General features: G+C 38.8%; 1 protein-coding gene and 1 long non-coding RNA gene across 2 annotated transcripts in view; one reads left to right on the forward strand and one right to left on the reverse strand.

The window, feature by feature from the left end:
* The window catches only part of LOC148351697 (formin-like), a 78,133-nt gene extending 55,949 nt beyond the window's left edge, over positions 1–22,184 (reverse strand). Inside the window, exons 1-3 of the mRNA XM_088354198.1 lie at positions 22,107–22,184; positions 14,179–15,535; positions 2,081–2,247 (exon numbers count right to left, since the gene is read on the reverse strand). Of these exons, the coding sequence (XP_088210324.1) occupies positions 2,081–2,247; positions 14,179–15,457 (1,446 nt within the window). The 5' untranslated portion in view covers positions 15,458–15,535; positions 22,107–22,184. The remainder of the gene's footprint in view (positions 1–2,080; positions 2,248–14,178; positions 15,536–22,106) is intronic.
* LOC148351698 (uncharacterized) lies at positions 21,875–22,417 on the forward strand. The gene is made up of 2 exons (XR_015852850.1): positions 21,875–22,062; positions 22,159–22,417. It is a non-coding gene; the product is annotated as an uncharacterized LOC148351698 (long non-coding RNA).
* The last annotated feature ends 5,268 nt before the right edge of the window (positions 22,418–27,685 follow it).

The raw sequence follows: 27,685 nt of genomic DNA on the forward strand, positions 1-27,685 counted from the left end.
TGTAAACCCAAGATATCCTGATATTAATAGCTATTATGTTTAAAATGACGGGTGCCAGTGATAGTTTACATGCTAACACTGATACCGTGACAAGGGTACCTACCTTGCAAACATCATGCTAACATCACTTCATTAAGTCATAAATAGTGTGCTATTACTGGTACACTGACAGTGCTAACTAGCCTGCTAATATTGCTACTTGGATACTGATAGTTACCAGCTATCTATAACATGCTAACACATAAAACTTGCATGCTAACTCCGCCACAGTGACGCTGATAGCCAGTATGCTAAAACTTATAAAAGTGTAGCTACAATACTCATTACTGAAGTACAGTATGACTTATTTTGGCTGCCATTAGTCATGACAATTACAAACGCCTTGTTTTGATTTTATTTGTCATTCTGACATGCTCCACATTGTGCTGGTTGTCTTCAGAGTTTCAGAAGAATTGGCATTCCACTTGCTGCGCTAAGCAACTAAAGGTCATTGCCGAGTTGGTTGCACTAATCTTGTGAAAGAATGCCTCACACAAAAATGTTTTGATATAAGTGTTGTAATCAAATGGAAGCCACGTTTTTTTATGTTAATGTTATGTTAATCCTATGTTTGACACTTTTACTCCTTTTTTCCTACCAATTCTAAGGGGTATAATTACCTCATCATATATTTAGCATTGGCAAATTAGATTAACAAATTAATATACTTCAAGCATCACTATAATATTTAGCATTAAATACAGGTGCCTTTCAGAAAAGTTAAGATAATAAAAAGAAGGCCTCTCATTTAAATTAGGGTTTTGATGGATATTGTTATGTAATCACCGTGGTGCGTTATGTGAACAACGCCCCCAACAAACACATACATAAACTAAATCGCATTAGAGGCCTGCACATAGTTGCAGTAATAGTTTTTACATGTCATAAGCTGCAACAAACAAACAACCTTAAGGATCAGCTGCAGAAAGCATTTACATTTATAACCACATAATTACATAACACATTTGACTACATTTCACTCCCTCACTTTGCTGGTTTAGGTGGCACAATAAAACATACAGAAAGTACAGTATGTTACAAGACTGTCACCTACGCAATCAGTGATTATACAACAAATAATTGCACATAGGTACAGCTTTAATTAAACAAGGCAAAAATGGTTAAATATATATTAAACATCAATTCACATCTAATCCAACCCAGGATCCCGGCACATTAATTGCTTGGTCAGACACGAGTCTGCCTTGAAATCAAAGATAGACTAAATAGGGAAAATATGTTTTCTGATCATTATGTTAGGCAAGAGGACATTGTAATCTGTTTTGCTTTCAGACAGGTGAATATATGGAACATAGAAGAATAAAGTTCATATAATTACGGCGCCCATGTCAACACATGTTTGTGTATCAAGATTTGAAAAAGGTTTAATTTATTTTAAATGGTTATAATTTTTTTTAAATCATAATGTTTGAATTATTCCTGTGAGACCCACATGTAGAAAAATTAAAGGAAGATTGATTTTTGTAATTTTAATTGATCAGAAACTATTAAATTGCAAAAATCTGTGATATATTTTCTGTTAAAGCTTTAAGACCAATACGTTACATTTCTCCTCCCAGAAAAACTTGAAGTACACTGGGTAAACTTGAGGATCATTAAAATTATATGGTTAAAAATTGGGCCTAAACACTGAGCAAAAATCTGATGAAACCAGTTTTGTTCCATTTCTGTCATATTTTAAATATTCAAATCCTCACCCTTTTTGAAAGGCACACTTCTAAAATGATCGTACTTTGTTATTTTTAATACATTATGCACGATTGTAAACACCATTAAGTGATGCAAAATGGCCCCATAGTTTATGCAACACCAGTTTAGAGAGTAAGATTTTTTTGGGTGATTTTACAGTTACTTGTCAGAAGCAGGAATTATCCGATTCGATTTTGGTTCGGGATCCGTCTGCAGATTAAAATCTATGACCCGTTTAATCCACTTCAAGAATGTAGGATCATGTGCTCTGGAAAGATGCCATTGGCAATGTAGCAAATGTCTGTGCTGTTTAAGCTTAAGGGGCCCTCACCGTACACTCCAGCTTGGGATAATACGGTGTATCCCCGATGATGTCATCCTCAGGCGGAGTAATGCGTAGGAAATCCAGGTGATCGGGGCGGGGGACACGAGACGGTGGCTCGTGAGGGTCATCGCCATCTAACATCCAGATATCATCATGACGCAGGAAGGAGTCCTCTAGTGGATGGGAGACACAAGCAAAGAGACAGACTCAAGAGTTGCTAGGTAGCTCCTCCACTAATGCAAGTCTGTGTGGATAATGCAATTGGCTTGAAAGGAGGTATCACACTCTTTTAACATCAAACGTGATGGAGAGCCCTGTTTTTCTACAAGCGTTGGGGCTTGAAGCTATTTTTATCCACACTTAGTCAGCCCTCCTCCCACAGGCCACGCTGGCAGCAAGCTAAAGTGACGCAATATGGGACATCCTGAAAAAATCTTTGGCAAATGTAATTATCCTTGTACTGTAAGGGAAAGAACTGCAACCATTTAGGCACATCCAAATTCAGAAATGTGCAGAATAAGATCAACTATTCTTTCTTTTCCCGTCAAGGGAGAAAACTGCACATTAAGCAGGAGGAGCAAGTATTCCATACTTGAGATTTCACGTCAAGTCAAGTCAATGAGAAATCATAGAGGAGATCGGGGGATTATAAGGGAGGAAAAAGTAGAAAGAGCAGGGATTTAACACTAACGTCAATATCATAATATTGCAGTATTAACATTTCCCCAATATATCAATGTCTTGTCACAGTATTAAATGTAGGACTATTCAAAAGGTGAGCTCTAGCACACTCTGGTGACTAGTTTGTTAGTGCAGTTCAATTTGATGTAGGAATCTTTGGCCACCACAGTGGTGAAACTGTTCATCCCGACAAGTATTTTTCATCATATCCATTGAAAACAAGTTTTCTTCCGCTTTAGTCGTACACAGCATTATGATCTAGATCGACCATAATATTTGACCTAGCAAAGACATGTTACATGAAACATGATTGTTACAGCGCTGTCGAATAGAGAAAATGGTATTTCAGAATGGATAGACAATTTAATTTTTTTTAAAAAAAACAACAAAAACAATCGTAGTAGCATATAATAATCTAGTTGGCAATCATGGTCCAAAAATACATTAAGCTAGCCATTATGTTTTAACGAAGAGCATGAAAAATGAATACTGCTTCAATTTCCCCCCCCCATTTTTATAGTTTTGTATAATAAATGCATATTTTGTGATTTGCTATAAAGTGGCGTAGTAAATTACGGAAGATTTTGTGGTATTTGGTAGCTCTGTTTATATGTTATGATATTTGAAAAAAATGTAAAAATTCCTATTGGGTTTTTAACAATATACGCTTGTTTCTATTGTATTGTGCAATTATTTTCTACCGACAACCATCTCACAATACGATAACTAGCGTGTTATTGCGATATCTGTATAGCATCGGAATTCATAGATAAGAGGTAAATCACATTGTGACATTGGACATCAAAATTAGAGAACAGCTAATGAAAAAATGAATAATATTATATCTTCACTGTTCCACGGTGAAATGACATTGTATTGTTTCTATTGCATGGTACTAAAACTTTTTTTCTCAAAACTAAAGGCATCTTAAAAATATGTATATATTTTATTTCAGAAATCACACTAATCAAAATTAAAAACACATTTAACAAAATTAGAAAACCATGACTTCAACATGAAAAAAAAATATTCTTAAGGTTACAAAATTAGCAATTAGTAAGAAGTGTGCAGGCCTCTGTTGTGAATGACTTCAGTACATATTCGGCTACAAAATAGCACTTGTCTCTTACACTGCTTTGGGGTGATTTCGGTTCATTCTTTTTCCAGCCACCTCCCACATTTTGGTGATTGTAGTTGTTCTTTGACCACAACTTGGCCACCAAGGATTTTCCAAAGGTTCTCTATTGGGTTGAGATCAGGACTCTGGGCAGGCCATGCCATGAATTCAATGGTTTCACCTTCAAGGAAGTTTTTTACCTGTTCTGCTGTGTGACATGGAGTATTGTCCTGCACGAAGACTGCAGGATGGTTTGGCAATGAACGCAAGTAAGGAACCGTGTGCTGTTGAAGAAGGTTCTGATACACATTTGCATTCACTCGGCTATGTAGAGCCCAAATCCTGCTGCAGAGAACATGAAGAAACCATGACACTACCACCTTTCACTGACTTTTTTACAAACTTTGGGTTTAGTCTTCCTCCAATGTTTCCCATCAGACCCAAACAATTAAATTTGATTTGACCACTGACGTGAACTCTGGATCAGTTGTCCTCTGTTCACACAACATGTTCCTTAGCAAAGCTCAGTCTAGATATTTCTTTCTCTCTCTTTTTTTTTTTTTTTTTTTGCTAATGAGAAGTTTGGTCAATGCAGCGTGGGCCTTCAGTCTAAAGGCTCTTAAACGGCGAGACACTGTATGGTGACAGACCCTTACCATGTTCAGCACTGAACTGGCGAGCATTTCCAGCTGCAGTGTGGAAACAATTACCCATTGACATCCTCCGCAGTGACCTGTCCTCTCTTGCATTTGTCTTCCGTAGACGACCAGCCTTCTTGGGCGACTTAAATGAGTTTGTAGTTTTGTAAAGTTTTCTTGAAATTACAGATTTGTAATGATCAATTAGTCTTGCTATGGCAAATAGGGTTATCCCTTTCGTTTTCAGTCACTTTAAAACGGCTCACCATTTTGCAAAGTCAGTGAAACTGGCAGTTAGAATGCTAGTTTAATAGGGGTTGACAGATAATCAAGGAAATTAACAATATTTGTTAGATTAGCATCATTAAGTAGGAGGCACCTGAAAGTGTTCTCTCATTTTTGATCAGTGCTTTTTGGGCAAATTTTTTGGGGGGTGAAAATGTTTGATCCATTTTGTCAAAAAGTGTTGGCGTAGCATGGTATGGACACAACAAGATGTCCTTAAATGGTTGAGCAGTGAAGATGCATATTTAAAATTACCGTATTTATTTTTTTAAAAGTTGTTCTCTAGTTTTGCTCTCCAGTGTATTCCTATCTTTAGGAATGTCTATCTATTGCCGTTGACAGCAATGGACACCAAAATTCATCCATTTAAACAGGCTGGTAGTAAATGAGTTGAAAGTATTCTTGGAGATTGCGAGACTGCAGTAACTCTTAAGAGCTCGTTAGACCCTTTGAAAAAAATACTAGCATTTGATCCACGGCCAAATGCCTTAAATTCAGTCACAGCCCCCTCTGCCGCCACAGATAGGAAGCTTCGCTGGATAATGGAAAGCCCTCCAAAATATTCCCTGCAATCAGTCATTATGTGCATCAGTGGCTTTAACCTGTACAGCAATCTGACATTTAGACAGAAGAGCATTAGAGAAGAATATTACTTAAATAACTTTAATCATGAAATGCTGCATGGTCCCGCAGTAAGCACTGCTGAATGTGTGCTGGTACTGTTCCAAATGCAGACACCTCTCTGCAAAGCTCTTGAGATTTTAAAACGCATAGACCGATGCAAGCGCTACATTGCCACAGAATACAGAAAAGTGGAATTCAAAGAATAATGCTTGAACTAAACAACTATTATTTGTGGTTATTTATGAGGCTTAATTTAGTGCATGTGTGCTAGGCTTGAGCAACCCCAGAAAGGCTAATGTAGGATCATTGTTATTTAATCTGTTTCCCTGCGGATCCAGAATCATAATGTCAATGAGTGTCGGTAGTGCAGATAGGGGAGTAGTCTTGAATGACAAACCCTAAAAAAAAAACGCAATCATACTCATTGGTAAGGTCAGTTTATTTTTTATACATATTTTTTTCTTGGAGTTCAGTGTATTTAATCTAAAATCAATCGAAGATTATATATCTTAGTGTTATTTCTCGTTTGCGTGTGTGTGTTTGTTATTAGTATAAGTCTTCATGCAACTAAGGCCATTCCCGCATAATTTTGACTTCCAGCTGACTCAAGTAGTCAGAAAACCAGCCGAGGTATAGGTCAGTTTATTCTGTGACACGGGATTTTCGTCTGTGCAAACCTGCAGCTGATAAATTATGTGTTGAAAGGGTGAAAATAAGCTGCTGACACACCGCGTGGGTGTTGCCATGTCAAATGCTAAGTGAGTAAGCCTGTCTGCGTTTTATGTGACCCGGATCTTTCCAATGTCAGATCCTGACAGGCTGGCTTTGTCAAGGATGACGGATGAACCCACTTGCCAATCTGACTCGTCATTATTCTTATTCTTCAGTGGTCAAGGGATGCTTGATGTTAGTTAACTACTCTCCATTGGGATGGGATTTTTTTCAGACTGTATTTTTCATTATTTACCCTCTAAAGCACAGGTGGGAAAATTAAAGCCCGGCAGGCATTTTCATCTGCCCTGCCAAACGAAAATGGTCAAAATGTAATGGCAATATACTGTATGTAACAGGAAATAAAGTACCTCTAACAAAAAATGATTTTGGGGGGTGGCAACTTTGTCCCCATTGTCCATTTATGTATGCACAACCAAAATACTACTACAGAAATACTACACAATTACTCCAAGACTAAATATTGAATTCAGTGCTAAACCCCTTAACGTCCTGGAAAATTTGCCTAAAATTCCAATCTAAGACGCACCCAAAGTAAATCGAATGCTGTTCTTGAACTATTTGGAGAATATAGACTCTTTTGGCCTCTTAAAATTGAAGGCTCTGAACTTTTGTACTAACATTGAGTAATCTGATTTAGATCACACAGAAATAGAAGGTTTTTACTCTCACATTATATATTCTACCATAAAATGCCTGCAGATGAATATAGCATGGGCATCTGAGCTCGAAAACAGGCGAGATAATAGTTTGAAGCCTTACATGGGACCTTGTCAAATTTGATCATAATCTGAAATCCTAAACACTGTATTTTACACATTTTTCCAAGGGTAGGTTTAGGCATTTCCAAAAGTGCCCATTAGGGGACGACCAAAATCTTTGCAAATGTGTATTTTACTTTGGTCAATTTTCTAGACATTGTGAAAGAGTTGTAAACAGTTGAATTCTCATGCCAAGTTTAAGCTCCACAATGATGTGTGAAATTACGTATTACAGGGACTGGTGACGTTGTACAGATACATACATGCTTCTTAACAGTCTGAACGTTAAGGGAATAAAACATGGACCTAAGAATATTTTTGTTTTCATTCTAAAAAAAAGTACTATAGAAATAAAACAAAATACAACTGCAGTAATACTATAATACCAAAGTAATACTACATAAATATTACACTAAAAACACTACAAAAATACGTACACAGAAATGCTACAGAAATTCTAGAAAAAAATAATATAGAAATACAACAAAAAAATACTATTACAGTTATACTATGATAAAAAAATATTACTACAGAAATATTCGACAGAAATATAAACAAAATACTATGACAGAAATATTACAGAATATTGAAACATTTCTCTAAGTACTACAAAATACTCGATAAATACAAAGAAAAATACTACTGTGGAAATTTCTAATATATCATAATGCAGAAATTAAACTACGATGATACAAAAATACTAAAGAAAAAACATAAAAATACTACTATTGAAATACTCCCAAAATACTTTTACAGAAATACTACCAAAATAACACTACGGTAATACTATGATACAATACAATTACAGCAATATTACAGCAGACATGCTACAAAAATACAACTGTAGTAATACTACACAAATACAACAAAATAACTATTATTGAAATGCTAAAAAAATTCTACTGCAGAAATACTACTAATAAACTCCTCAATTAAATCTTAAGTAATCCTATATAAATACTGCAGAAATGCTACTAATAAACTACTAGATTAAATCTATGGTAATCCTATTAAAATACCTCAAAATGTCACTGTTGCCATGACGCCCAATTGGCCCCGCCCGTGTGGCGCCAGCTGCGGCTCGTTGACAGATTGGCTTTGAGGCGTCTATTTAAGCTCAGTGCTCTCACTCTGCCTTTGTCAGTCCATCAACGAACTTCTGCCCCGCAAGATGTGGGTTTTGACTCGGTCCTGTTTCCTGTTGGTATTTCCTGTCCGGTATTGTTCCCGTTTATTTTGTCCTGTTTGATATCGGTTTCCAGTTTCGTTCCTGTCTAGTTTGTCCTGTTTATTTTAAATATCCTGTTTTGATATCAATCCTGTCTGTCCCGTCCTGTCCAATATCGACCCCATCTGTCCGATATCTGCTCGGGCAATTGGTATCAATTTCGTCGGTCTCTGGCTTCCTATCATTCCACGCCAGACTGCTGCCTAACGTGCATGACTCCCCATTTCCCGTAAAATAAAAGGCTTGTGTAAGAAACGTCATGCATTTGGGTCCTGATCCTGTTCTGGTTCATGACACATAAATACTACAAAAATACTTAAAAATACAAAATTAAATATCAAATTCTGTGCTTAAAACAGGGACAAAATAAAATGACCTATACCTCGGCTGGTTTTCTGACTACTTGAGTCAGCTGGAAGTCGAAATGTCTCATCTCATCTCATCAGCGGCCTGGAAGTTGAAATGTATTATTTTGCTTTCATTAAGATCGTTTCAAAACCAATTTGATGAAACTAATCTAGTTTAAAACTAATGTAAAGTAATATATCATGTAGATGTATGCATGTGTATTAATTCATAAATGAAAAAAATTGAATAGGTCTGCAGGATCGGCCACCTTAGACAATTTATCTTAACCGAATGTGGCCCCCGACTCCAACTAGTTGCCAACCCCTGCTCTAAGGGGTGAAAGCTTTGCTCTATTTTGTCTGAGTTTTTATTAAAACTGTTTTTGTGCTGTGACACAGACGGAAACCGCACTGCAAGGCTTCAAATAAACTGTGGGAGAGATGAGCATGAAGTTAGGAGCAGACTACTTTTTCAAAGATTTTGGATATGAATAGTAGGTTGGAGATAGGGCGGAGATTATTGAAGATGTTGGGGTCTGAACCAGGTTGTTTCAGAATGGGCGTGCCTGTGGCAGTTTTGAGGGCAAAGGGGACAGTGGAAAGTGAAGAATGAATAATGGCAGAAATGGGGAATCAGAGAAGAGAGGCAGGATTTGACTTGCGATGAGGGAATAGGGTCGAGCAGATATGTGGAGGGCTTGGATAAAGAGATTAATTCCGCTAATTCAGTGGTACTGGGGAGATGAAAGGAGGTCAATGGATTATCTGTAGGAAGTTGCCCCTTTTGAATGCCTATTGTGTTGCATTGTCAATTTAACAATTTAGTTTACATTTACATCTTGGAATTTTCCTTATTAGCACGGCTAGCTATACAACATCAAGCTAAAGTTTGAAGTCTGCTGCTGGACGACAAGTGTTGCGTTCAGAGATCCACACCGTAGGAATGTCTTAAAGAAAATCTTAATTTACTCTCTCTACCTCCCAAATGCAGTTACCTTGGTTCTGTGCCAGCAGCTTATTAAATTGGCTGGCTATAAAAGAGGGGTCACGGATCTTTTTTGAAGATGAGAGATGCTTTTTATGTTACAATTTAGCGCAAAGAGGTACCAGCATGATATGCTTTTCCACAATAACAATTAATCATGTTGTTACTTTTTCATGACTTTGGTATTATTATTACAAGTCTGCAGTTTAAGAAGTAGGATTAAAATACGCTCAACCAACCACAAAACACATGCCTTGTATAGGGGCAATGAGTTATTCACATCCAGTATATAAAGTACTGGCTAATTCAAAAAGAAAATTGGAAGAACTGATTATGTATTTAAGGGGCAGTGTGTATTATTTGACCACTAGATGTCGCTGTATTGTGTTGTGCAATCAAAGATGAGTGTTAAAAAGGACAAGTGAGAATAAAAACAACGGAGACTCAAAGTTTTGGTTTTTGGTTTCTAGGAGCAGCAAGATGGCCGACAATCATGTCAGCTCTCTCTAGTCGAGGCTCATAGTATGTGAATCAGATGCTATTTTCTTGATGCAAAGGCTTTGTTTTTTTAAATGCATGTGTATATGATAGTTTCTATATTTTTTCTTATTATTCATATCAATGTAAGGTTTTCTGTACCACTAGGAAGCGCAAAATAATAGACTATGTCCCTTTTAAAGACACTGATTATTTCAATGATTTCTCATGCCATTTAGAAATCAAATTTCCCAGAAAATCAAAATGACCCATCACCAGTGAGCTACTCAGGTTTGAGGTGTCCGCGGGCAATAGTTTGTTGACCTTCTGCTACAGTAAGCAAATTAAGTAACACTTTGAACGGATTTGAATTAACACTCATTGGCATGTCCTTATTAAAATATTTTTTTATTGTCAATCTAATACTGGCTTATTAGTGCAAAGTACAGGTTTAGAAAATTAAATCAAAAACCACAATCCAAATAGAAGTAGCATGTTGGTGGCTGATTAATGTAGCTTTTATCAATTTTATCTAAACCCTTTATACAGCTTTGCCAATGCTGCCCTATTTAGTCAAATAAATCCATAAAATAATCAGCCAGTCACGCAAGTAAGCCGTATGGCATGTTGAATACATGTGTCAGCTTCCACTCTCCTCCATCGCTTTTAGCTAGGACGGAGAATCATACACTTTTGTATAAATCATGAGAAAAGCAAAGCTTTTTTATAAATCATGGAGCTGGTCTTGCAACCGCACAATTGCGGCAGGGGACTGACTCATTGTCGTCTTAAAGAACATTGAAAGCTCGGGGAAAGGAGCTGAAAAGTAAAAAGCAGAAAATTTGAATAACCCGAAGTTCCCACAGGGCATTTTTCATCTTGAATGTAATTATGGTGGCAAATGGGAAGCAGATAAAGAAGGAGTATGGCCTTTATTGGGATTGACAGCTAACCAATTTACGGAAAGACAATGTGATTAACCTCGCTTCACCCAATGGTAAATATACTGTACAGGTATATATAAAGCAGAGTGTAAGGCAAATAGGCTCAGCACAACAATGACTACTCAATTTTTATTTCTCTTCTTTTTTATGTTGGTCGAGGACTCATTTTTTTCCCACTGAATTATAGGACAACGTAAGCATTCGTTTTGTCAGGACCACATTTTCTCTCTATTATTTTTCCGCTACCACAGACAGAACTGAACATTCACATAGCACCCCAGTTCAAAGAACTCAGGCCTTTGGGATGAAGGGAATGACTGTTCCTCCTGATGGACAGTTCCCTGACCAACACAGGTATCACATCAGATCACCAATTTCCAATGAAACTACTACAAATTCTCAATACCAAAAATTTGTGATTGTAGTTGAAAACATTCAGGGCTATGTATTGATTAAATACATTTTACATAAACAGTAAATTGGGGGAGATTTCTGCGTACAGATTCCCTTGGCCCATTGGCTTAAAAAACAATCTTAATTTCAAAACTAATGTCACCCTATCGTGAGAAAGGTGCAAATGCTGAAACCTCCTAGCATGACGGATTCAACTCAAGACACAGCTTCAGAGGTGATGGGTTTAAAGTAAACATCATACTGTTGGTTCTTAGGAAAAATATTAATGGAATTTTCTGTACAAAGGTATCTCAGTGAATTCTAACCAGTCGATTTTCCCAAGTCAAGTCATGTTTATTTGTATAGCACTTAATCACAGCGTCCCTTGTTTTTTTTTCTGTTTCTTGTTTATTACTTGCCTTAATAATCATTTTGTGTTATTTGACTCTGCCTGGCTCCTCGGTTCCATCTCTTACTGGATTAGTCATTCATACCATAATTCCAAGGACTCAAAGTGATAATATCCATCCATCCAATATCTACACCACGTATCCTCAGTAGGGTCGCGGGAGTGCTGGAGCCCATCCCAGTTATCTTCGGGCAGTGGGCAAGGGACACCCTTAACTGGTTGTCAGCCAGTCGCAGGGCACACAGAGACAGACAACTCACTCGCTCATTCACACCTAGGGACCGGCCAATTAACCTGTCATGCATGTTTTTGGAATATTGGAGGAAACCTGGGGGAAATCCACGCAAGCTTGGGGAGAACATGCAAACTCCACACAGGAAGGTTTGATCTCATGACCTTAGAACTGACACGCTAAACACTACTCTGCCGCGCTGCCCCAAAGTGATGACATTATCTAAAATTAAGTTAATTTGCAGTGAGTTTCTTGCCCTTCAGACAAAATAAGACAAATCTCAAAACTAATCTTTATGGTGAAGCTTTAGCTACATCTGGAGGCAAATTATTTAACTGATCGCACTAAAGGATACATTAAATATATTCAAATCAAAGCAAAAAACCCTAAGAAAGCAATAAACATAGTTGTGATCATTATATAGAAAGTTGCTCCAATGGTTACATTTAAGTAGGAGGCATTTCTAGCTTGCAAATATTTGCAAACCTGAAAAGAGATGACCCCTGTTCTCCGTGACCTACCAATGGTGAAAGGAAGCACCCATTACGTTGTATGACAGCTTGGACATATAAGGAGCATTTGTCCTGTTTGGATTCATATGACCTTGTTGGAACGCACTTGCTAATCTGATTTGAAAGCTGCACGTCAGACAATGAATATGTGAGGTATTAAGTCAGGAGAGTAAAGATAAAGACCCTGACATAAATAAACATACGAATCAAAGACTGAAATAAATAGAATTTAACTTATTCATAACTTATTTACATTTAAACTTGATGCAACTGCAATAATAATCTAACATGCTACCGGCCCGGTTTTAGGTTTTGAGTTGAGAATCCTCTGGCAGCAAATTGGTAGCGCTTCAGTTAACACGGCGCTCCTGAGAACTGTGGTCGGGTCGAGGTTTGCGTCAAGTTCGAGCCTTTGATCAGAGACACTAATCTCCGACTTGGCTGCAGCGATTAGAGTTAAAAAGGGATCATCTACCGAATAATACCCGGATCTCGGTGGGTCTTTGTATGACTCTGCTGGGCAGCTTTTGATTTGTATCAGATGGCACTAGTCATTGTTGTAGCACACAAAAAAACAATTAAATTAATAGAACACACATTGCTTACAAACCCTGAACCAAATGAGACAATAACTTTAACTTCAACGTGAATGCAAATTGTAGTAAAAGTGATTGAGAGAATTGCTTGTAAGCGGATTAGTTGGATAAGGTATGTTGGAACATCCCTTATTCAAACATTCCGGTTGATTATCAGGATTCTCAAGAGCTTGTTAATGTGTTAGTTATACTGAATCAATAAGATCTGTTGGAGGAGGGTAATATCTAAATCTGGAAGTGACAAACTCTCATCCTCAGGAGTCACAGCTCAGCATGATGTCAATAATTTCCTCCTTTAACACACTTGATTCAAATGATCGTTAGTACCAGGATTCTACAGAGCAACTCATGTGTATCAAGTCGTGTTGATGGAGAGAAAAATATAAAAGAAGGGTCGACACCAATTCAAGTTTTTAAGGCCGCATGTGCTATATGTTTTACATTGTTTCCTCCTCCAAAATACCTGATTCAATTGAACATTTCAATTCTCAGCTTGCTGATAAGATGGTCATGGAAATCATGTCTGTATGAGAACAGATATGCTATATTTCGAACAGGGGCAACAAATTATTGTACTGCATGAAAAATATATCTAATTTGTCCTTTGACATAGTATTAAAATGATCAAGTTCATTGTCTGGCTTCTGCAGAGTTTGGGCTGATGATTTGCATCAGTGTTGGAGGGAAATATTAAAAACAGGGATTATCAACTGCAGTTCTCGGGGGCTTCTTTTCTGTATGTTTTAGGTGTATTTTAGCCCACAAACATTCTCTATTCAAAGGTTTTAGTTAATTATCCAACTTCTGCTAAGCTTGCTGAACGATCATTTGAATACAATGTTCTGGAGGATGGATACTCATTGAATAGGAATTAGCACCTCCTGTTTGGAGGGCCCGTATCCCACATGTTTGGGATGTATATCTAATTCGTCCGGTTCATATGATCAGTTTTAATTGCTGGCTTTTCTAGTACTTGCTGAAAAACTGACCATTTGAATGAAGTATGATGGAGAAAAGAAACATTTAAAAAATACATGACATGAATGGGGCCTCATGGACCGGAGTGGAGTCGTTAAAATAATCAGACATATATTTTGGTACTTACACTGATTTTCACTGATAGAGAGAATTTGAAATGCTCACCTGTGGTTGTGGAGTTGCCAGAAGAATTCCACTTTCCCGAATTGCTCGGCCGTCTGCTGAGGTCCAAATCAAGGTGCCCGACAGCCCGCCTGTTGCCATTTTTGTCGGTGACCTCGGCAAAGATCCTGTGTTCACCCATGTATTCATTGGAGAGCAACGCAAAGCGATGGTTGAGCCTAGTGCTCGGTGACAGGGCAAGAGACGGCGAAGATGGGCTCTTCGGATGATGTTTAGTTGAAGGTGATAGTTCATGGCAATGCACAAGAGGTAAACTTAGCCCCTCAGCTAGTTTGTGACCCATATTTTCTTTCTTAGTCTTAATTTGAGTGTCTCTGCTCCATTCTCTCCACATTGTGTACTTGCTGGTTTGTGGGTAAGAATCAGAAGCGCCGGACCCATTTGGGCTTGTACGAGAGACATGTTGCACTTTCCTTTCCAAATTCTTCATTTCAAGGACCAACCGGGCATCCCTTTCCATGCTGCTGTTAGAGTTTGGAAAAGTCTTCACACGGTGAAAGTCACTCCCGCTTTCCCTTCGGGTCAGGCCTTCCATCAGTCTACAAGAGGCAGATTCAAAACCCTGCTCACTTTCGTATTCAGAGAAGTCGTTGCAGAAATCCACGTCTGAGCCAAAAGCCCGGTAGTCCTCTATAAAGTCCAAACCCTCCTGAGTGATATGGAGGGGAACAAAAGAACTCGGAGACTTGTTAATGGACATATTTGGAATGTCCTGTATTGTAGAGACTGTTTTTAAATTACTCCTAACAGGAAGATCAAAGGATGGAGTCCCGTTTGAAATCGACATTTTCATTTGACTGAGCGGGGAATATTTCGCACTTCCCTTCATCTTCATCTTGCTCTTTGTTGCCGTTTGCTCAAGAGAACTTAAGTCACCTCCTGGGAGGACCTCAGGCCCCTCGCTGTAATCCTGTTTTTTCCCCTCTTGGTTTCCCATCTCAACTTTGGCGGCACACTCCCTGCAGAGCGATAAGAGACGTGCCAACGCTCGACGGTGCTCCGCTGCCAGTGAGCGAAGCTCCGAAAAAGCAGTTGTCTTCACCCGCTGGTAGTTGGTAGACTGGCCTCTTTGTTTTGACGCAGATGGACACTCCTTCCAGCAGTCATAGTCATTACTAGTCCTGAATGAAGGAGGGGTGCGGGTCTTGTACTTGAAGTTTGGGACGGGACACTTGGGGAGATACGGGCTGATGTTGCTGATCTCACAGATGGGCACGTGCAAAAGCAAGACGGTGTGTCTTCCCTCCATGGCGGGACACATGTTGATCAACAGAGTTGTGGCGAGAGACAGTCCAAGCTCAGGTGGGTTTGACTACTCATCTTATGGCCCACCTAGAAGCTGTTAAGGGGAACACAGCAATGCATTTTACTCCATATGACTGGACAGCTAAGTACAAACTATTATTGTTATAAAGCCCAGCAGAATACTCAAAAGATGAAATATCTATTTTACCAGTCAGTCCAGAAAATAACGTTTTAGGACGAATTGAAACAAATAACTATTATCCTAAAAGACTTTCTTAGATTAAAACTTTATTGAAAAACCCTGTGAAAATACAGTGTGTGTTCTTTATTTATTGATCAAAACGATGGGCAAAAATATATGAACTATCATAAAAAAATGCATTTTTAAAAACATTTTTAGGTTGAGCAATTTGCATTTATTAAAAATACAATGAGCCTCACCTAAAGAAAGCTGATATAATTGTCTGCTAAGTGTACCCGCAAAAACCAAGAACTTTTGAAAGGCTGGGCAAAAAATGAAAACAAAATGGTGTTGTTTGGTCACTCAGACTCCAGGTAGTTTGGATACTTTCTCGTGCATTTTAGCACTCGTTTTCATTTGCAAGACATAATGCAGCGACATTTAGGCCAGATAATATAGACTGTCCCTTAAACTAAATGCTTACATTGTAAACCCTCCAATTGTAGAGAGTAAAAACAGGTGTCTAACTTAAAATTATTTGACTAATTTAGATCGACATTTACTTTAGCTTCTAAAAATTCCATAAAGGCTATAGAGTAAAAATGGGCAAAAATGGAGACACGTTTTCTATTCACATGACAGTAATCACAGACTGTAAATCTTTTTAACGCAAACCTAACACTCATAGTAAAATAAGAGCGACTGAATATTTTGTATTTAACAAGCTTAAATGCTAAATGTTACCATAAAGTTACTATTGTTTAAGAACCAATTTTGAGTTACTTAAATTAAACTCTTAACATCATAACCTTGATTTTACAATTATTCAAACTGTCGATTATAAATGTTTTCAAAATGACAAATACATTTATTTAATTAATAGCCTAGCCAAGGGGTGTCCAAACTTATCAGAAAGCGGGCCAGATTTGCTAACCTGTAAATGTGTGAGGGCCGACTATTCAGCCTGGCATTCTTTGAACAGGCTTTAACAAATTCACCCCCCGTGAAAGGTTTGAAGTGCTTGGCGATGAGCTTCGCGAGCCTTTGTAGCATTTTTATTTGACTTGCGCGGTCTCGCGAAAAAGTGCTGCTGTGCTGCTGAAACACCTTCCAGTTGCTTAATCTTTTCACAGCATTCATTTCCCGTTAGCTTTTTATAGTCAGCATGTTGGGTCTGGCAGTGCCTCTTAATATTATAATTTTTTTAAAAAGCCACAGTCGATTAGGCCAACGCATTTGTTTTGAATTTCTTCAAAAAAATACTCCAATTTCCACTCACAATCATATTCGATTTTCCTTTTTCATAGTAGCCATGTGGGAAATGGGGTGGGCTAAAATTCTCATGGAAAGCCAAAGGCAAGGTGGACAAAGGGCTGCTGCCATCATATGGTAAAATGTTTTTTGTACTAATTTATTCTATACTGTGGTCAACATTACTGACCACAAATTAATAATTTAATGACAGAGGCTGCGGGCCAGTAAAAATTTGACAATGGGCTGTAACTGGCCCCCGGGCTGAACTTTGGACATGGCTGGCCTAGCCCTAATATGTTATTTAACGGGGATAAAATAACACATTCCTTAGCTAAATCAATCTTGTTCACTAAATTATTCAAATGTTAAAGTTCTGCATACTGTATGTCATTTTAACACAACAATACTGAAACATAACAAAATAGCACATGCAGTTAGTAATTTAAGATCTTTTTTGGTTTGAACAAATTTATTGACACTAAAAACAGAAAACAATCATGACAATCTCAACAGCAATTAAGCACATTCACAATATTATATTCCAATATTACGTTTTTAACAGCAAACACAAAGTGAGGTTTGAACAAACCTTCTCGAAAATCAAACATATTCACAATTTCATTATATAACATCTTTGTTAGTGTCAATAGATCCGTCCAGGCCAAAGTCGATTGTTCTCGGTCTGAACAAATCCACTGACACCAACAGCAGCAAAACACAGCCATCAAGCATATTCACAATTTTTTTATATTTGACAATATGACGTGACGATATGACGTTTTAACATTTTTTCCTGACATTTCCAACATCAATTAAACAATTTCAGAGTTATTTTCTTTTAACAGTAGTTAACCAGCGTGTAAAAGGCAATACTATTGTGCAAGGGCATAGCTCTGCCATCCCACCCTCCCAAGCAGCATTCTTCCAGTCCTCTGTGTGGGTCCTTTCCCTTCTGCGTGGGTCCTCTCCCTTCTGGGTTCCACAACCCAGGCCGTTGCTGCCGGGACTCCCACAGCGTAGCTCCGGCTCCCCCCTCCGGGTGGGTACAGACGAGTCTTCTTTATGGCTGCGTCCTAGGCCCGCCGCTCGCAGATTGTATGGTATCTGCAGCCATTTGGAGCACAGCCACGGGGGGGATCTGCCTGCACCTCCATACCAGCAGGTTTCTGGAGGTCCAGATGGCGTCCTTGATGGCGGCGAGAGTGAGCCAGTCCCTGGCAAAGTCGTTCCGATGCCTCCTCGACCGACTCACCCCGTAAAGCACGTACTGTGCATCAGGGACCTCTCCTGCTGGCAAGTCCGGGAACTTTCCTAGTTGTTCGGCCATTGTCCACAAGACCTTGGCAGCGCTGCACTCACAAAAAAGGTGCCTCACCGACTCCTGGGCGCCACAGCCAGGTCGAGGGCACGTCGAAGTCGCTGACATTCCTCGGTGGTGCATTACAGCTCTGACTGGGAGAACTTCATGAGCCACCATCCATGACAAGTCTCGTAGTCTGTTTGGGAGGGCAGGATGATTGACGTTGCTCCAAACCGTTGTGGAATCGCCAAACGCAAGCCCCCGCACAGGGCTTACTGTAGCTCGCTCTTGCACAATAGAAATAAGGGCCCTGTGGTTTTGTAAAGTGTGACATTCTTGTGTTTCCAAATCAAACTTCTTCAAAAAAGCCCGAATAAAGAGATGTGTTGGTGGCAAGTTAAACGAAACTGGAATCAAACGATTGTTTGGTACAAGCTTTAGCTTCCGCAAATATGAGCCCATCCAAAAACGGGTCATTGCTTGACTTTTCGGGTTGTTGGGTGGGCCCACAGCGTTTTGGAAGTGGAGAGAGACATATTTGCTTCCCAGGAAAAGCTGGAGGTCAGGCACTCCTTTCCCCCCTTTTTCCTTTTTCTTTTTCATTGTATCTCTTTTTATCCTTTCCCACTTTGAGCCCCAGACAAAGCGAAAGATGGCTCGGTCCATTTGTAACAGCACGTTTCTTTTAGGCATAAAAATTAAACTGATTGACAAAAGCATTGGGAGGATGATCGCTTTGATGATTAGGACCTTCCCCTCTATTGTCAGTTTTCTTAGTGACCAAAAAACAAGTTTTTGCTTAACTTTCCTTGTCACGTCATCCCAGTTGGTCTCGCCTCCTCCATCCGCATTGAATTTTACCCCTAGGATTTTCTGGTCTGTCTTTAACACCGTCAGCGGGAGTCCTGCCTTTTCTGTCTCTTTCCACATTCCATAAAACTTCACTTGCGATTTTTCTCTATTTAGCCTTGAGCCAGACGCCCTCCCAAACAGGTCAGTCAAGTCAAGGGCTCTTTCAACAGATGCGCGGTCAGTACACAAAATATTAAAATCATCCATGTACAAAACACACTTGGTAATTTGTCCCCCACTTCCTGGGATATTGATGCCTTCGACAAATCTATCTTTTCTTAACATTTGTGCCAAAGGTTCAATGCAAAGAACATAGAGAAGGGGAGACATAGGGCAACCTTGACGTACACCGCAGTTGATCTCGATTGCTTCCGATAAATTCCCGTTAATCATGAATTTGCTGTAGATGTCTCGGTATAGCAGTCCTACCCAATTGATGTATTTTTGGGGGAAACCACATTTTTGCAATACCCTGAAGAGGTATTGGTGCGAGACTCGATCAAAGGCTTTTTCAAAGTCTAGGTTTAGGACCGCTAGTCGCATGTTTCTGTCTCTTGCATAACAAATGGTGTCACGGATCAGCATGAGACTGTCGCTGATCTTCCTTCCCACAATGGCACAGGTTTGGTCTGGATCAACCAAGTCTCCCAAGACAACAGACATTCGTGTTGCTAGAAGCTTGCTGAAAATTTTACAGTCCACGTTTAAAAGCGTTATGGGTCGCCAGTTTTTTAAGTCAATTTTGTCTCCTTTTTTGTGCAATAGAGTAACTATCCCGATTCTGAAACTGTCCGGCATATGGTCTCGACTGGAAAATTCGTTAAAAACAGTTAACAGATCTGGTGCTAAAATATCCCAAAAAGTCCGGTAAAATTCGAGGTTGAGTCCGTCCTCCCCGGGTGATTTGCCTTTTTTCATAGTCTTTATGCAATCATTCAGTTGGTCTTGGGTAAAGTCCGATGTTAAAAAGGGGTCTTGACGCACTGATCTTGAAATATGATCTAATACATGCCCCATTTCATTCTCATATGTTTCTTTCTTTTCAAATAATTTTTTGTAGTAGTCTTCGACCAATCTGGTTATTTCACTACTTTCCTTTGTTATTTGCCCGTTTTCGTTTTGAAGTTTAAAAATCCCCTCATTTTTGCCCATAATTTTTTTTAAAAAGTAGCGTGTACATTTTTCCCCTTCTTCTATTTCTCTTTCTCTGCTTCTTATTATGATGCCTTTGCTCTTTATTTCCGCCAAAGCGTTTAGTTCTTGTTTGGTCTCTTTGATTTCATCATTAAAGTCCATCCCCTTTTCTGTTAGGATGAAATAGCGTTGGAGTCTTCTTTGTAGTCCCGACATGCGTTTCATCTCTTTGAGTTTCTTGTTTTTCCCTGCATTTTTAAAAAAGGTCTGTGTTCGTTTCTTTGTCATTTCCCACCATTGTGCTCGTGAATCATACGAGTCTTGAAGGGTCTGCCAGTCTTTGTACAGCTCCCTGTATTGTGCGGCTAGAGCCTCATCCTCCAGCAGGGAGCAGTTTAACTTCCACAAACCCTTCCCAACAGTCATACCTGAAGGAAATGAGAAAGAGCAGGACAGTAGCAAGTGATCCGAAAAAAAAACTGGAATTAATCTTGCATCACTCTGTGCTAAACCCCTCGTAAATATGTAGTCTATTCGAGAGGCTCTGGCATTGTCACTACTGAACCAGGTGAAGCCCTCCTCTCCTGGATGTATGGATTTGAAACAGTCCACCAGTTTAAATGTCCGGCACATGTCTTGTAATAAAGTTGATGTTTTATCTACTTTAAACTCCTCATCATTCCTCTTTCTATCCTTCCTACTTAAGATGCAATTAAAATCTCCTCCCACGATTAGTGGTTGATGGCCTAGCATATACGACTGGATGTCCTCTAAAAGTTCGTACCTGAGTTGTCTGTCGGCATGGCCGTATATGTTAATGAGGTTAAAATCATTCCCTATATAAGAAAGTCTTGCTAAGATTGCGCGTCCGTCTCTCATCACAGTACTCCCCTTTATGATGAGTTGAGGGTTGTTTATTAAAATGGCTACCCCATCGTTACGGTTTTCATTCGAGCCACTCCATAATGACGGATATGGCCAAATCTCTTCCCACTGTTTATAATTTTTTAGAAAGGGGATGCAGCATTCCTGTAGTAAAAACACATCCGTTCTGATAGTTTTTAAGAACGATAAAACACTGTGAGCCTTAACCTTTGATCTCACACTTCTTACATTGATAGTAGAGAATGTAATGTTCATAATTGTTGTAAAAGTATTTAAACTAGTTAGACAAAACTGGGGGATCTGAGTCCATTCTTTGGTGATCGTCGAGATCATCGAGGGTGTCACCTGTGTCAGACACATCACTTAAGAGTAGTACCTCATTTTGAGACTCACCGGGGAAAACTCTGGGACCCTCTGACTCTCTGTCTGTGGTTCCAGGTCTTCCCCTTTTTTCTGGGTTAGGGGGTGAGCCAGAGGACCTATCAAGGGGTCTCTTACTTCCTTGCCCACTAAGGGTCAGGTTTTTTCCCTCCCCGACTTCCTCCGTCTCAACTTCATACAGTTCCCTTGTGGGCTTATTCACCGGCAATCGGCTTTCTTCTAAATCTCTTATCTTTGTTTCTGGTTTTTTTCACCACTCCCAATCTACAAAATATTCGACGTTGTCCAGAAAAAAAAACAGGCATCGTTTCTCTGTATTATTTTCCATCAGCAATAGTCAACTTTTAACACTTTAAAAAAATCCTCTGTAGTGTTGACATCATAATCCCATGCAGTTGATGTCACCTTGCAATAATAAAGGGAATCGCTTTGCAAGGTTAGCATCACGTGCCCATCATTTCTTGAGCTGCTTACAAAACACCTGAGGAAATTCAGAACAATTGCGCAATATTTACCCAAAAAATGCAGATACAACACTGTTAGATGTCCTATCAGATTTGCAGCATCTTCATTCGTTCAGTTGTCCCAGGATGCAATGGAAAAGCAAAGTGCGCAGCGTGGAAGGATACTTGCAGTCAGTGACGACATCTCTTTATAACAAAATGGATATTTACTTACCCGATTTTTCACTTGCAAGATACATTTTTTTTCGGTCATGTCTGTGTTGCAGCCAGCCACGACTCGCCGCGGATCTACTGAGCTCCTAGTAAGATTGACAAGACTTCCAGCCAATGGGAAGAATCAGCAATATCCAACTGTAATGTGATTGGCTTGTTTTCAATGCGCTATGTTTTTAATATTTTGAGCCAGTGCGGCTGTAGCTCGCTGGTCAGCCAAGAGAGTTATCAACAGCAATCAGTGATGTGCTCCGCTTTTATGTCTTTTTTATTCAACTTCATTTTTAGCAAATTACACGCTTTCCCAAACCACTGATTGTTTTCTTCTATTTTATTTCTCTTTGGCCACTAAAAACCTCGTAAGCTAAACAGTGACATCTATAGGATATTTTGAGGTACGATAATTTCATTGAATCAGTGTTCCCTAACCTTTTTCTCTCTTTTTTTTGGAGAAACCGTGCACTGTCCGGTAATACTTTTAGGTTCAAGTTTTCTATTTTTGAATTGGAATGGTCTTTATTGTCATTGACATCAACGTCGTGAAACATTAGATGAGATATGACACCCCAGGTTAAACATGTAATAAAGACTTTAAAGGGACAGTGTTTAATATTTAGTGTTTCCTAGTGGAACAAGAAACTTTCATTCATTTAAAAAAATAATACGAATATCAGGCGAAAATATCTAAACTATTTTAACAATGTTAATTTTCATGATCATAGATCGAAAACTTTGTGTTTCTTTTACATAGTGAAACCCCCATGTTTGTCCGGCAACTTGCTGCTACACTGCTCTGTGGCACTAGTTTCCGTTTCCATTAACCAATACAGTGCCATCTACTGGTCAAATATTACCCACTGAAGTGTAAGAAATACATTTGGAACTGTGCTCGTATATTGTAAAACTCGTCTTTCAGCTATAGCTCAAAAGAACACCATCCCAATCATACCTAATTGCCAATTTAAGTGGGTAGTTGTAGCCGCCATGTTTGTCTATAGAGAATTGCCCAAGTCATTGTTTTTCAACCTTTTTTGAGCCACGGCATGTTTTTTACATTGGAAAGATTTTGCGGCACTTCACTAACCAAAAATGTTATAAAATGACACTAAACAGTATGTTTACTTACAATGTAACTTATAATACCCCAGTTTTTACAGCACAGACACTTGACAATGACATGTTTGCAGAAAATGGTTGATACATGTTTTATAAAATTTTAAATTTTAAAAAGTGACATTGGATAATTTCTCTCGGCATACCTGACGATCTTTCACGACACACTAGTGTCGCGGCACAGTGGTTGAAAATCACTGGCCTAAGTTATAACAATGGTGCAACAATTCCCATTTTAACAAAAGAATACTGTTAAGTCAAGTCATGTTTATTTGTACAGCCCTTCATCCCAAGGAGTCTCAAAAGGCTGCAAAGACCACAGATTTTTGCAAACCACAGACTATTATTACACCATCCCCTGATCCAAAACCTACATGAGGGCAAGGAAAAACTCAAAGTTGTGCAATATAACAGCAGTGCAACTAAGTGTAGTACAAAATAATGCATGTCAGGTTGATTGGCCGGTCCAAATTGTCCCTAGGTGTGAATCGGAGTGGGTTGTCTGTCTCTCTGTGCCCTGCGACTGGCTGGCAACCAGTTCAGGGTGTCTCCTGACCACTGCCCCAAGACGGCTGGGATGGGCTCCAGCACCCCCGCGATCCTACTGAGAATAAGCGGGGCAGATAATGGATTGATGGATATTACCTGTCTTTTAAGTCCTACTACATTTGTTTCTTGTTTTTGAAGAAAAATAACATAATTATACTTAAAATCAGCAAGTCTGCCAGTGGCGCAAACCCATTTTGAATCCATCTGAACTTTTTCGGGATTTTTTTTCTTGTACAATAATGAAAAAAAAATTAAATATGGCAAAATGATGCGCATTTTTTTTTTCAATTTTTCTGTGCAATAAGCACCATTATGGAATAAGTTCTAAAATATACATTTCACTGTACTATGTCGTGAGTTATTAGTATATCAAAAAATATATATTGTAATATGCTGCCCACTACTAATATGGATGAATGTTTCGGGTACTCTGTTCATCACTGGAAGAAAGCAAAATAAACGGGATGCTTTTTGCAAAGATGAAATTTCCTGCGGCACATTAGACAAGGTCTCAGGGCACTGGAGTGTCTCAGCACACTGATTGAAAATTGCTTCATTAGATTACATTGATGCGGTTACAGAATTCACACTTTGGAGGTTGTGGGTTCAATCCCACCTACCGCCCTCGCTGTGTGGAGTTTGGATGTTCCCCCCCGTGCCTTAGGGTTTTCTCCCAGCACTCAGTTAACCTTCCACATCACCAAATATATGTGTGGCAGACTGTCAGGTCCAAATTGTCCTCAGGTAAGAGTGAGTGGTTATCTCTGTGTGCTCTGACAACCAGTCCTGGGTGACTGAAGACATTTTGTGATGGCCTCCAGAGCCCACACAACCCTAATGAAGACAAGCAGCTGAAAAAGGAATGGATGAAAAAAATGTTCGCTGTTGTTTTTAAATGATAAAAAATGCTCATGTTATTAAAGTATATGTCAGGACCAGAACGGAAACAGGACCCAATTGCGTTACGTTTCTCACAAGTTTTATTGGTAGAAAGAGAAAGGCGCCCACGATCCGGTGTTCGCTGGACGCAGGGAGAAAGTCGCTCTTGTACTTGGATGGTGCTCCGAACGCAAGCGTTCAGGGACGGAAAAAACGGGTCGGTAGCCAGGACTGGGAGAGCAAGGTGTGGTTGGGGTCGTAAGGGAGTCGTAAGCCGGGACGGGAGAGCAGACGTCAGGATCAAAACGGGTCGAAGCCGGAGACAGACGGGAGCAAAAAACCTGACAGGTGGGAGTCAGGGTCGAAAAAGGCTTGCCTAGTGTTCACTGAGGTTTGCAGACAGACTGACAAAAGCCGACAGACAGGACTTGGTTCAAATACTGATACGCAGCCAATCAGAACCCGCGGCAGTTGGCGCCAAATGAGCGGGCAAAGCTGAGTCACATGAGTAATCATGACAGCATAAACATTTTATTTAGAACATGTTAATGTAAAACAAGATAGATAGCCATCGGTCCTCCAGAAAGTGCCTGCTACATAAGTTTAAAATAATACAAAATATGGTAATGTATTAATTTAGATGAATGCAGAAAGCATTACCTTTTTAGTGTTACATTTTATAAGTGTATTATTATTTTTAAAGCAGCTACCGGTTATCTTGAAATGATAGACTGAAAATAAATAAATAAAAACAATTATCAATAATAACAGTACCGTAATCATGATAATAATCCCAAATCCACTATGTTATTACTAGACCCTTAGGGCTCGAGATGACACAGGAAAAGGCATTACATTTTACATTGTTTTGGCTGAACTATTTTCCATAATTCCCAATTACAATGTTATACAACATTACAACCTGAATAAAAATAGTGTGATGATGAGATACAATTGAATGCATTTACCTTTGTCATCTACAATCCCAGAATGTGCCGAATGTGTCAGGATGGTGTTGCCAGAAGTGCTTTTTTCTAATGAGCTCATTCTAAATTAAGCGATGAAGATACATTAGCTATTGTGAACATACTGAGTCTACTTTCTCTCGCTGAAAACACCGGTTGCATCAAAAACACGGTTTCAATTGTAAGCCTAGATGTTATAAATGCTAAAGTTTGTGCGCACCATTAACTAGGGTTCGTCAAGTGTCGATACCAGCCTTATTTTATGACCCAGTGGCTGTTTACAATCAGAAACTAGATATATTAGGTAGTATACCGTCAAGGAAAAATGCTCAGGTCAGCTGCCTGGTAGGTAAATTAGAATGTATACTATCTAATAGAATAAATATTTTTAAAAATACAAGAACCTACGTGCAACCACGAGGAACTAATCATAATTTCATAAAATAAATGAACTGAATGTCATAAAGCAATCTGCTATTAGCATGGTATTTTTAGGGAGTGTGAGTACCAATACTAGGTGTCGGTATCGCTGCTGATGGGCGCTTGCTTTTTTTATCTAATTTTTTTGATAAGGTATCACTACTCATGATGGTATGCTCATTAATAATAATAATAATAATAATAATAATGCATTATTCAGGAAAAAATATTATGTTTGAACTTAAAGGTATTTATTTAAAACTGAAATTCAGTTATATTATGATAAAATGATTTTATTTTGTATTACTTGTAGCGTCGGTGGTCAATATATCGAAGATTACATTTCACATTATAGTGTGAATATTATTCATACATTGAGTATGTAAAATATTACTGTGATGACCATTGTTCCCTCTAATTTTCCTCGGGTCTGAGCGTTCACACAAAGTCGGTGAGCAACGCTTGAAACAACAGTGAGCAACAGCAATCCCAAGTGTGGCAACTAAATCATTATCAAAATGGCCAAAACTTGACATCAAGTTACATTTTGCTGAGTTTCCGGCAATGCAGAATTATTTTTCACTTTTGAATGAATTGACTAATGTACGATTGCAAAAGTTGTAGGGCCTACAAACGTCATTTGTTTTTACAATTATTTCACAAGATTTCCATTTCTTTTTTTTCTTGGTATCTTTTGTCGCATGATACTAACATTTTTGGGGGCTTATTTAGTCGGTGGCACGATACAGAACTGTATTTGATTAATTTTTTTTAGTGGAAGTACAAGGTTGGCAACAATATTGGCTTGATATAATTGGAAATTATTTGAATGCAACACAAACCTTTTCTTGTTTTTCCCTGTTTTTTTCTAATTTTTTAAAATTCCTTTTTAAAAGAATCTCATTGTGTTTATTTTTTCCCAACAATTACTTTTTTCTTGCTTTTTTGTTCTCTATTAACTGTTTTCCTTTATTTGTGTCTTTTTTTTCCTTCTGGCTTTTGTCAGATTTTTTTTCCTGCTCCTTTTTCTCTTTTTCTCTCCTTTTGTTTCTTCTTTTCTCAGCTTTTCACTACTTTTTCATTTTGGTATTTTTTTTCTTTTCTGCTCTATTTTCCCCCTTCTTGCATAATTTTACATAATATTTGGTCATGTAGGGATTACAGAAGTAAAAATAACCTGAAGAGCCGTTTGGGACCCTAAAGAGCCGGTTCTTTGTAGTGAGTCAACCCGAAGAAGCCGGTTCTTGAAAAACTCTACTTACTTTACTCAACTTCGTTCTGCTTCGACCTTGACTTCAAAATACCGCATTTAGACAGCAAAGTCAGGGGAACCGGCGTATTTTTACCTTCATGCACTGTAACTTTTACTTAATTCGCTTCTTAATTAGCAATTATGAGCCCTGGTTTTTGTGAGCTGGCTAGATTTTCTTTTGCGTGGAAAAGCTTTGGACGGTGCGCAATTGCGCACACATGCAGCTTAGGGTGAACATTGGTGATGAGCCTCTGCAGATGTAGAGTGAGGTACACAATTGCCTTGCCTCTGATCAGAGGGCAATAGTGAGACAAAGGATTCTGATTTACCACACAGCTCAACCACAGACAACAGAGTTATGTTTAGTATTAAGCTAATAGCAAATCAAGTCATTGTTTATTT

The sequence above is a fragment of the Urocampus carinirostris genome, chromosome 15 (genome assembly GCF_059441175.1).
Source record: "Urocampus carinirostris isolate Australia breed hairy pipefish chromosome 15, RoL_Ucar_1.0, whole genome shotgun sequence".
Lineage (NCBI taxonomy): Eukaryota > Metazoa > Chordata > Actinopteri > Syngnathiformes > Syngnathidae > Urocampus > Urocampus carinirostris.